Source organism: Carassius auratus, chromosome 32, assembly GCF_003368295.1.
Source record: "Carassius auratus strain Wakin chromosome 32, ASM336829v1, whole genome shotgun sequence".
Taxonomy (NCBI): Eukaryota; Metazoa; Chordata; class Actinopteri; order Cypriniformes; family Cyprinidae; genus Carassius; species Carassius auratus.
Window position 1 is genome coordinate 2,778,563 of NC_039274.1, and position 12,601 is coordinate 2,791,163.

Here is a 12,601-nt window from a genome sequence, read left to right on the forward strand (position 1 = left end):
CTGCTTGACATCTGTGTGGCATGGAGTCAACCAACTTGTGGCACCTCTCAGCTGTTATTCCACTCCATGATTCTTTAACAACATTCCACAATTCATTCACATTTCTTGGTTTTGCTTCAGAAACAGCATTTTTGATATCACCCCACAAGTTCTCAATTGGATTAAGGTCTGGAGATTGGGCTGGCCACTCCATAACATTAATTTTGTTGGTTTGGAACCAAGACTTTGCCCGTTTACTAGTGTGTTTTGGGTCATTGTCTTGTTGAAACAACCATTTCAAGGGCATGTCCTCTTCAGCATAGGGCAACATGACCTCTTCAAGTATTTTAACATATGCAAACTGATCCATGATCCCTGGTATGCGATAAATAGGCCCAACACCATAGTAGGAGAAACATGCCCATATCATGATGCTTGCACCTCCATGCTTCACTGTCTTCACTGTGTACTGTGGCTTGAATTCAGAGTTTGGGGGTCGTCTCACAAACTGCCTGTGGCCCTTGGACCCAAAAAGAACAATTTTACTCTCATCAGTCCACAAAATGTTCCTCCATTTCTCTTTAGGCCAGTTGATGTGTTCTTTGGCAAATTGTAACCTCTTCTGCACATGCCTTTTTTTTAACAGAGGGACTTTGCGGGGGATTCTTGAAAATAGATTAGCTTCACACAGACCTCTTCTAACTGTCACAGTACTTACAGGTAACTCCAGACTGTCTTTGATCATCCTGGAGGTGATCATTGGCTGAGCCTTTGCCATTCTGGTTATTCTTCTATCCATTTTGATGGTTGTCTTCCGTTTTCTTCCACGTCTCTCTGGTTTTGCTCTCCATTTTAAGGCATTGGAGATCATTTTAGCTGAACAGCCTATCATTTTTTGCACCTCTTTATAGGTTTTCCCCTCTCTAATCAACTTTTTAATCTAAGTACGCTGTTCTTCTGAACAATGTCTTGAACGACCCATTTTCCTCAGCTTTCAAATGCATGTTCAACAAGTGTTGGCTTCATCCTTAAATAGGGGCCACCTGATTCACACCTGTTTCTTCACAAAATTGATGACCTCAGTGATTGAATGCCACACTGCTATTTTTTTGAACACACCCCTTTCAACTAATTCAACTAATTGCCCAATTGCACAGCCTTAAGAGCGTGCATATCATGAATGCTGGGTCTCATTTGTTTTCTGAGAATCTACTGAACCTACTGGTAACTTGTTTGCCACGTAGCAATAAAAAAATATACGAAAAACCTTGATTATTCTGGTTAGTCACATTGTACTGCTATTATTTTGAACAATACTGTACATTAGGGGTGTAAAAATGCATTGGTACACTTGATTGATTCAAAATGTGAATTGGACTACTCTGGTCATGCTGTGTGTACCTTAAAATAACTGTTGTTTTTTTTAAGAACAAACTCCATGCTGTATGTTTTCGTGAAGAACTGGTTCAGAGGAAACATTTTTTTAGCAAATCTGACTTCTCTGGTCATGCTCTATTATTTTGATTCCATTTGTGAATAGGACTATACTGGCTGGATTGTATTTTTTTGACTAACTAAAAATAATCTCTTTATGAGAATCATTAGTTTGTAAATCTAACAACACTAGTCATGATACAGTATTGTTCAAAATAATAGCAGTACAATGTGACTAACCAGAATAATCAAGGTTTTTAGTATATTTTTTATTGCTACGTGGCAAACAAGTTAGCAGTAGGTTCAGTAGATTCTCAGAAAACAAATGAGACCCAGCATTCATGATATGCACGCTCTTAAGGCTGTGCAATTGGGCAATTAGTTGAAAGGGGTGTGTTCAAAAAAATAGCAGTGTCTACCTTTGACTGTACAAACTCAAAACTATTTTGTACAAACATTTTTTTTTTCTGGGATTTAGCAATCCTGTGAATCACTAAACTAATATTTAGTTGTATGACCACAGTTTTTTAAAACTGCTTGACATCTGTGTGGCATGGAGTCAACCAACTTGTGGCACCTCTCAGCTGTTATTCCACTCCATGATTCTTTAACAACATTCCACAATTCATTCACATTTCTTGGTTTTGCTTCAGAAACAGCATTTTTGATATCACCCCACAAGTTCTCAATTGGATTAAGGTCTGGAGATTGGGCTGGCCACTCCATAACATTAATTTTGTTGGTTTGGAACCAAGACTTTGCCCGTTTACTAGTGTGTTTTGGGTCATTGTCTTGTTGAAACAACCATTTCAAGGGCATGTCCTCTTCAGCATAGGGCAACATGACCTCTTCAAGTATTTTAACATATGCAAACTGATCCATGATCCCTGGTATGCGATAAATAGGCCCAACACCATAGTAGGAGAAACATGCCCATATCATGATGCTTGCACCTCCATGCTTCACTGTCTTCACTGTGTACTGTGGCTTGAATTCAGAGTTTGGGGGTCGTCTCACAAACTGCCTGTGGCCCTTGGACCCAAAAAGAACAATTTTACTCTCATCAGTCCACAAAATGTTCCTCCATTTCTCTTTAGGCCAGTTGATGTGTTCTTTGGCAAATTGTAACCTCTTCTGCACATGCCTTTTTTTTAACAGAGGGGACTTTGCGGGGGATTCTTGAAAATAGATTAGCTTCACACAGACGTCTTCTAACTGTCACAGAACTTACAGGTAACTCCAGACTGTCTTTGATCATCCTGGAGGTGATCATTGGCTGAGCCTTTGCCATTCTGGTTATTCTTCTATCCATTTTGATGGTTGTCTTCCGTTTTCTTCCACGTCTCTCTGGTTTTGCTCTCCATTTTAAGACATTGGAGATCATTTTAGCTGAACAGCCTATCATTTTTTGCACCTCTTTATAGGTTTTCCCCTCTCTAATCAACTTTTTAATCATAGTACGCTGTTCTTCTGAACAATGTCTTGAACGACCCATTTTCCTCAGCTTTCAAATGCATGTTCAACAAGTGTTGGCTTCATCCTTAAATAGGGGCCACCTGATTCACACCTGTTTCTTCACAAAATTGATGACCTCAGTGATTGAATGCCACACTGCTATTTTTTTGAACACACCCCTTTCAACTAATTCAACTAATTGCCCAATTGCACAGCCTTAAGGAGCGTGCATATCATGAATGCTGGGTCTCATTTGTTTTCTGAGAATCTACTGAACCTACTGGTAACTTGTTTGCCACGTAGCAATAAAAAAATATACGAAAAACCTTGATTATTCTGGTTAGTCACATTGTACTGCTATTATTTTGAACAATACTGTATATGCTTTTTACTCACTTTAAAGAACTAGTTTATAATAGTCATTTATTCAGCAATCAGACTGCACTCTTGCACTGTTTTCAAATAAATTCAAAGGGATAGTTCACCCACAAAAGAAAATTCTGTCATTTATTACTCACCCTCATGTCGTTCCAAATCAGTAAGACATTCATTCATCTTCAGAACTCAAATTAAGATATTCTTTATGAAATCTGAGTGCTTTCTGTCCCTTCATAGAAAGCAAGAGAACAACCATATTCAAGGCCCAGAAAGCTACCAAGAATACAAAATAGTGCATATCAGTGGTTCAAATGTAATTTTATGAAGATATAATAATACTTTTTGTGCACAAAGAAACAAAAAAAGTCTCAAGGTTACGCATGTAACCATGGTTCCTCGAGGGAATGAGAAGCTGCGTCAAAATGCTGCAGGGGAACACATTTAGCATGAGCGACTCTGAATATCGTGTTTAATCTATCCATTGGAAGAGCATGACATCACTGGCAGGGTGACGTAAGCGACCAGGAAGCTATAAAAGCACGTGCCACGCAGCGTCTCGTTCCCTTGAGGAACCGTGGTTCCATGCGTAACCTTGAGACATTCCTCTACAGGAACTCGAGCTGCGTCGAAATGCTACAGGGAACGAGGTGCCCATGCTGCCAGTCTACCAAATCCCTGTCTAGTGTGTATCCGAAGAGCACAGCTTCGGACGAGAGAACAGAAGAGCCGGGCGTGGCTTGCATATCTAGACCATAGAGTCTAACGAAAGTGGAGGTTGTGGACCACCCTGCAACATTGCAGATGTCCGGCATGGACGCACCTGCTAAGAAGGCCTTGGAGGCTGTCATACCCTGTGTGGAGTGAGCCTTGCCTCCCATCAGCGAGGGAGACCAGAGGACTCATAGGTAACGTTGATAGTCTCAACTATCTATCAACATATGAAATGAGTAGGGGCCTGTGGACCTCCAAACTCTCCTCAGAGAGGTAATAGCCAACAGGAAGGCAGTTTTAAGGGTCAGATGTCTATCTGATATATATTGGATCAGCTGGAATGGAGCATTACAGAGCCTCTAACAGCACAACCAAGATCCAGGGGGGGACACGGGACATTACTGGAGGCCTCGGCGCGGAGGAAACGTGACCGTAGGGACTGTCTTCCCACTGATTGTCCACCAAGAGGGACATGGTAGGCCGCAATGGCCGCCACGTAAACCTTTAAGTTGGAGTGGGTCAACCCTGCAGAAAACCTTCGCTTGTAGAAACTCCAGAACTGTACTGACTGGGCAGTTAGCTGGGTCAAGCTGGTGGTCTCTGCACCAAGAGGTGAAGAGTTTCCACCTCAGTACGTGCAGTTTCCTCATTGAGGCCACACCCATAGTTTTCATAACTCCGGGCGAGGGTGAACTATCGTGCCCTGCATTTGAGAGAGTAGATCGGTCCTGATCGAAATCTCCCATGGAGAGCCGTCGAGGAGATTAGATCTGTGAGCCATATTCAGCCCAGCCAAAGTGAGATAAAATGTGTGATACAATTCATATTGAAAATTATACAATTCATATTGAAAATGATATATTTAACTTCTCATCAGAATTAAATGCAGCTAAACAACCAGACAAGTAAACACGATCTGGCATGGTAAGATTCAGATGAAGAATCAACAAATTCTATATCTAACTTCTTATAGTCAGATAAACACTGAATTTAATTCCTCAATATGGAGCCAAACAAGCAGACAAGTAAACACAGGCTGGTTAGTGATACAATTCATATCTAACTTCTCAAAGTCAGATAAATAATGAATTTAATTCGACAGAATTGAATGCAGCTAACCAATCAGACAAGTAAACATGGTCTGGTGTGGTAAGATTCACATCAAAACTGAAAATGATGTAATACACGCGTGTTCTCAGCAGCGTGCGAGCCGCTTAGTCACACAAACAATATTAATCTCCTCGGATATAAATAGCTGCAGCCGCAAGTTCACAGTCAGAGGGGGAAGGAACCGCAAGGCTTCTGAGCCTTGAGAACGAACTCTAGATCAAGGGAACACAGGTGGAGATAGGAAAAGCCGTCTCCAGCCCGTCCTCAGATATACGGAGAAGCACAATCAGCCCCCTTTTTTTTCCGAGAGCTGACTGCGCGTGCTGGGCTCCTCATTTATGCTGTTTGTTATAATATTTAGGCATAATATGCTTGTGAAACTGATGCTTGTGCAACTGATGTTTTGCAGCAAGAAAGGTTGTGCGTCGCGGCCGTTACTTGGGGGAAGGACCGCAGCTCTGGCTTCCAAACCCAGAGATCGGGCAGATCTAGCGGGTGAGGTAGGAGATGGGGATGCGCCTGTCTCCATCCCCTCCAACAGATCTCTCTGCGAACCCAGCGAATGCTGGCGCCACTCCGCCTCAGCGAAAGAGGGACCTGCACCGCAAGGAATGCTGGCGAAGACTCCCTCTCGAGGAGAGCCCTCCGGGATCAAAGCATCCACATTGCCAATTGTACACAGTGCAGGCAGTCAGCTCCCTTAAGAACCGAATCAGCGTGCTTCGATCCCAGGCAGACTACACACACCGACTGTGTGCATTCCCACTTGTCAAGTAGCGAGGACAGGGAGGAACACACAATCTGAAACGCTATCTCAGCTTTGCTCTTTAACAAACTATTGCTCACTTTTTAAGGAGCTAATAGCGACAAACAGCAATAAATAAGACTGACAGGACAGATGCACACACAGAGCGCATGCTGAAAGACACAAAGCTGACGTCAGCTGCGCGGCACGTGCTTTTATAGCTTCCTGGTCACTTGTGTCACCCCGCCCGTGACGTCATGCTTTTCCAATGGACAGATTACACACAATATTCAGAGTTGCTCATGCTAAACACGTTCCCCCGTAGCATTTCGACGCAGCTCAAGTTCCTGAAGAGGAACTTTATTTACTTACTCCCAATAATGGTAGTAGATGGTAACTTGGGGGAGATGAACTGTTAAATAAAGTTATATTTATTTTCTTCATGCACCAAAAGTATTCTCCTAGCTTTGTAAAATTACGGTTGAACCACTGATGTCACATTGACCATTTTAACAATGTTCTTACTACATTTCTGTGCCTTGACCGTGGAAAGACCCTTGCTGTCTATGGAGGGTCAGAAAGCTCTCGGATTTCAACATTTCGTAATTATTTTTCAGAATCGTCATTTTTGGGTGAAGTATCCCTTTAAAAGAACAGGTTCATAAGAATCTATCAATAAGAATGTATGTTTCTGATTCACTTTTAAAGAATTGGCTCATAAAAATCATTCGTTCATCAGATAGAACTACAAGTTGTATGTTTTCATTCACTTGAAAGAATAGGTTTAATTATGGGTTTGCCAATCTGACTACACTGGTAGTGCTGTATGTTTTTTAACCCACTTAAAAGATCTGGTTAATAATAGCCATTTGTTCAGTAATCATTTTGTGCCATATGTTAGACCCTATAAATGTTGAAATTAATGCAATCATGAACAAATTTTATGATGTTTTGCACAATTTAGTAACGAATCATGATTATATAAAATCAGTGTCACTTAATATATTTACACCCTGGTATATGTATACAGCTAAATATATTCATGCTAAATTCATCATTTCTGATTCATATCAAAGGCCAAAAATGAAATCTCATAAATGGACTAAAATTTAGAGGTACAAATTGTTGCAGATTCTGAATACACCTGACAGCTGGCCCAGAAGGATTAACTACACACCATATTTGACACCAACACAGGCTTGCAAACCATCACCTCTTTTTCCAATTTCATAAGTGACTGAGCAGCAGCGGCCTGATAGCACGAGCAGTAACACGGCAGACTGGCCTATGTGAACACTAGAGAGTAGACTGCCTTAGTTTCAGAGCTTGTCTCGGAGTCTCTCAATACAATCTGGACTCCTCTCAACATCATGACTGAAAGCTCAAAACTGCTGTTTCTCTAGAAAACAGGCTGATTTGCCACAACTTAAGAGACTATCAAAGAGACATGACAGCTGTAGCAGCTTTGAGACACACAGGACACTGCTTCAGCATTTTTACTGTGAGTCACTGCAAATGTTCATCTCTGTTTAGATTTATGCTGGGTAAACAGACACAGAAGACTACCAGTACAGCATGGCTATTTTTCTCTTATGAGACGTGTGCTGAGCTCCAGTGAAATAGCTCTGGGCTAAAGACAATGGATTTATGTCTAACACACGATAAAATACAAATTATAGCTACAATATTTCTGAATTTAACCCCACTAGGTTTGTCAATCTGAACCGACATAAATATTAAGATCCGAAGCTATGAAATCTAATAGCCTCTAATAGCCTCGAAGTTCTTGTGTGTGTTAGTGAGATTGTGACAAATAATTATTAATAATGACAGTTTTTCTTCTAAATCATTATTAATCTAAGAGCAAACACATACACGGCTGTTGCTTGTTTTAATGCTCATATTGTGTTTATAGGGCCCTACATAAGTAGGTAACACTCATCTAGTCTCATTAGAATTCTGCCACTCATTATACAGTGATTCTACAGAGGATTACTTCTATTGTAAAAGTCCCAAATGATCAACATGAAAGAAAAGTTCAGAGAAAAGAGGTGCTGAGATACATGTTGGCATAAAAGCTCAGACATCACCTTTAAATTAAAAACCTGGTTGAACAGATTCATACGTGCTGCAGATTAAATGTTTAAATAAATGAGGCCTTTCACAAAAGTGATTCAGATGCAACAATTGACCTACAAAAACAAAATAAAATGATGCAAGAATTGAATACGGAGATAAAAACAAGATGACAAAATGAATAGTGTTTTCACTCTTGAGAATTTAAAATTTCATGGATTGTCCAATCAAGTGAGATCATGCACACACACACATCTCTGCGTATTTCAAATTTAAAGGGATATTTCATCCAAAAATTACATTGCTATCATCAATTACTCTCCCTACTGTCGTTTTTCATTCATCTTCAAAATACAAATGAAGATTTTTTTAATGAAAAGTTTAATACAACTCTTCTGAAGAGACAAGAAAGCCTAAATTAAATCTGTTCATTTTGCCTCCTCTTCTGTTCTCCGATGCATTAAAGTTTTGTTGGCATAGACCAAAAATAGAGGGAGAAAAAACCTTCAGGTGTTATTAAAAAATATCTTTATTTGATTCAAAGATCAATGAAAGTCTTATGGATTTGGAATGACACAAGGCTGAGTAAAGAATGACAGAAATTTCATTTTTGGGTGAACTATCCCTTTAAAGGGTCTCGTGTTTAATTGCCACGCATTGAACAGCGTGTGAATGATAAAGTGACGTACACTGTGGCAGAAGAGTTGAAAAAGACCTCTTACCACCCTTTGAATGCTTTCCTGTCAAAGGAACATGACATATTACTGTAACATGTTCAATCAAATCAAATATTCAGCCTAAAATTACATTTTTAATGCACCCCACAGTAACAACATGAACTCAGTGATTCAACCTCCTTGCACAGATGTTTATTACGTGGCCACATCTGTTGAGAGAGTGAAGCATGCTGGTGCTCACTGCTGTGCAGGTCTGCTCATGGTCAGTAAGGACACTCAAGCTCTCATGTCCATTCACTCAACAGCCGTGGGAGAGCAGGGGGTGAAGGGCAAAGCCGTGGGAAGGGAAGGCAGTGATTGACAGGGTGAGAAGATGGCACATCTTAAAAGCTACACTGGTGGTGGGTCATGATCCTGATAACAGCTCTTTTCTTTAAGACAGTCCAAATGCAGAATACGAGTACTTACATCCTGATTTATCAATATTTTAGAATGAGGCATTGAGAGATGTCATACTGTCATACTGAAAGGCTAATATATATATATTTTTTGCAGAATGTAGGTTATTCTGTGCACAATAATTTTCTGCATGCACCATGAAATACATGGATGACCTGTCTGTCAAAATATAAATGCAGTATAATACCAGAGCACACTGTATGAGGTATTGCACTGTACCTCACAAAAAAAAGTCAAAATTTACCTTCCTCATCAAGAGTAAAACATGAATACTAGCACATTACCAGTACACTGCCTACTATTTTTAAAAGACATATTTGAAACCAAGCATTAAAGCTGGAATACAGTATATGACTTTTGCTTACATTTTTGCCCTGATTTTAGTTTGGACAAATCACGCTAGTTGCTCAAAATTAGAGCCAATCTGCAGATTTGAGCTGACAGATTTCACAGAAAACAGTGTATTATGGGCACAGACTTTTTTCGCTTCTGACAATGATTCAGTTGAAGGACATCTTGCGTTTATAATATGACACAATTTGAAAACACATGCAACAACGCACGTTTCTGCATGAGTTTGTTTTCCAAACTACTGAAGATACTCGAGTTGTGTAGTGCATTTCAGCCTTTATTCAGCTCTAAACATTACAGTCAATTAATTAAATCATTTAGAATTTCTGAACTAAATCTGTAGTTAATGCTTTATTTTTTTGCCAACTTAATCAGATGAATCAAATATATATACTAGATAGATTCCCTTTGTGTATTCCAACACACTGGAAATGGAAAACATTGCATTGTGGGATATGGTGCAGTATGCACTGGCATATTGAGTCAGTCATCCAGGTATTTTATGCACATGGAAAACGTGCTAATTGTGCACAGTAGACATAATGCAGAATGATATTACGGTATTATGAAATGTCAAACTCCCTTTTCTGTATTACTCAGTGATATTGCATTTGGACATTAACAGTTTGGGGCTGTCCAGCAGAGGGAGCTGTAACAGGCTCTTCACTATGGCAGAAAAACCCATGTGAGAAGGTTTTCTTTCTTTTTTTTTTTTTTTTCGTCTCCAGTTGGAACCACAGTCTAGCCCATCACATTTCTGCTCTAGAATGAACAGTCTGAAGCCAGATCATTTACTTGGGACACAGGTTTGATTTAAGTATCTGCAAGAAACTTCTGGGATATGTATATAAACCCTTGTTAATACACAGGAGTGTGCTCTAACATGCTCTGTGAGTGTGTGTGACTGCTAAGGAGAGTGTGTGCATGTGTGCCAGTGCCTTGCAATGCAATTTCTTTGCAATGTGCTTTGACAAGGTCAAATATGTATTTCCAGAACCTTTAGATCAAACATCACCTCTGGCATTAATGCAACAGTGGATTCATTGTATTTCATCCTGTGAGAAGTTTGTTTTCATATTAACAATCTGATGGCCTGCAAATGTCTTTGAAACCACCTCTAACAACACTGGAAAGACTCATTTGACCTTGATAGGTGTTTGCAGCTTTCAGTGCTCTGCAAGGGAGGGCTAGGCGCCATGCATGTTTAGATGCTGTGTAAGAGAGCAGAAAGAGAAAGAGATGTGTCCGTGGAGTAACTGGCCACTCACCAGACAGCTGCTGGACACCAGGCTGGTCATGTGTACTTAACAACTGAGTCTGAATCGTCTCCACCACCCGTTTGAAGCGTCGGCTGGGACCTGCCCGGGACACACACACACACAGAAGCCCATTTAAATGTTTTGCAATGATCCTGTACAAACTGGTACATGCGTGTCTTTTGAAATGAACGTACATTTATGCTGACACATCCTGGGTTTATTCCCCCTAGCGGCAGCCTCATAAAGTCTAATGGGATGAGGCTGATTTTTATGGTGCATTCGGCCCACGTCTGAGTTTATGACACGTGCACACACACACACACACACACACACACACACACACTTTGAAATGTGTGACTGTAAGAACAAGATCCGATCCCCTTTGTGGAGTAACGGCACCAGCAGCGCAAGATCTTTTTGGATTGTCCTTTGAAACACAGCAGGTTGAAAATGCATAGTGATTACCAGGAGGCTAAAAAGGCCTCTTTTAGTATCATTTTTTTCCATTACCCCCTAGAGCAGTTTGTCTATTTTCAGCATCTTTGTAAGAGAGGGGGAGTGTAATGGAGGAGAGGATTGCTAGCGGAATGAGAGAAAGGGAGAGAAAGAAATGCTCTCAGCACTGCAAGGGACAAAGTTCAACATCATCAACCCGCCTCTCCATCACCCACACATACCCCTCTGCATTTCTATTGGCTGTCAGCGAGTTTATTACATCAAAATGGGCTTCTCACTGTGGGCATGGTTACCTGAGAGCAGTGTGAAAGTGACAGAGTAGATGCCGTTCTCCTTGGTGGCAGCTGTGCTTTCGGTGTAGGTGATGTCCACCTGGAACTTCACTGGTTTTTGGAACACAGTGGGGCCAGCTGTGGATTTGTATTCCGCCCGGAAACTCGTCTGAGACACCACGCTGTGGCTGAGGCTGGGAATCTGAGACAAAAAGAATGTCTTAAATGAATCCTTCACCCCAAAATGAATATTAAATGAACTCATTTATTCATGAGTTAAGCAATATCAGACTGGCCAGTGAATCTATTTTAAATGAGATCTTTTCAGTCAATTGATACAGTTAAAAAAAACAGGTCTGAATGATTTGTTCAACTCGGTTGAGCTGACAGACTTTGATTCGGTCCACAGCACACTAGAGTGGAAGATTATCAGTGAATAACTTCAATACTGGTCTGTTGTCACACGGCGTAATAGCTTAGCTTTAGAAGACTTTTTAATTTTTATTTTTGAAACCTAAATAGCTTCAAGAATTTAAGAAATTGGAACAGGTTTGGAATAACATAAGGGTGAGTAACTGTTGAAAGAATTCACGTTCATTGGAGACTTACAGAGAGAAAGGCGTGCACAATATCTGCTTTGATGGAGCTCAGAGGCTTGTCCCGAATCACCACAAAGATCTGCTCCTCCTTCTCCAGGTTAATAAAATTTCCAAACCAAGACTTTTTGGCAAGTCTGTGAAGAAGAGAAGCATGAGTAAACAAGAAAACAAAATACATTCATACATCACTCAAGTCACATACTATGCATAAAACAACTATAGGTCTCAATAACACTGCGTGCTGTCACATTCTCAACAACACCTTATCTGCTCTTCATATATGCCATATTATCACACACCACACAAATGTTTACATGTTTGGTTTCTGTAAGGTTTTATTTATGTCTTTGAAAGAAGTGTCTTATGCTAACCAAGGCTTCACTTTAATGATAAAAAAAAATAGCAAACAGTAATATTATGAAATATTATTACAAAAATAACTGTTTTCTAATTGAATCTATTTGGCAATGTAATTTATTCCTGTGATAGCAAAGCTGAATTTTCAGCAGACATTACTCAATGTCACATTATCCTTCAGAAAACATTCTAATATTCTGATTTGCTACTCAAGAAACATTTCTAATTATTATCAGTGGTGAAAATTGTTGGCTGCTTAATATTTTTATGGAAACCATGAGTT

General features: G+C 40.1%; 1 protein-coding gene across 7 annotated transcripts in view; it reads right to left on the minus strand.

Moving 5' to 3' along the window:
• LOC113051327 (serine/threonine-protein kinase BRSK2) overlaps positions 1–12,601 on the minus strand; it is a 152,730-nt gene that overhangs the window by 3,912 nt on the left and 136,217 nt on the right. For all 7 annotated transcript variants that reach the window (XM_026214965.1, XM_026214961.1, XM_026214960.1 and 4 more), the window contains 3 exons: positions 11,972–12,095; positions 11,384–11,564; positions 10,644–10,733 (listed from right to left, as the gene is read on the minus strand). In XM_026214965.1, coding sequence (XP_026070750.1) covers positions 10,644–10,733; positions 11,384–11,564; positions 11,972–12,095 — 395 coding nt within the window. The remainder of the gene's footprint in view (positions 1–10,643; positions 10,734–11,383; positions 11,565–11,971; positions 12,096–12,601) is intronic.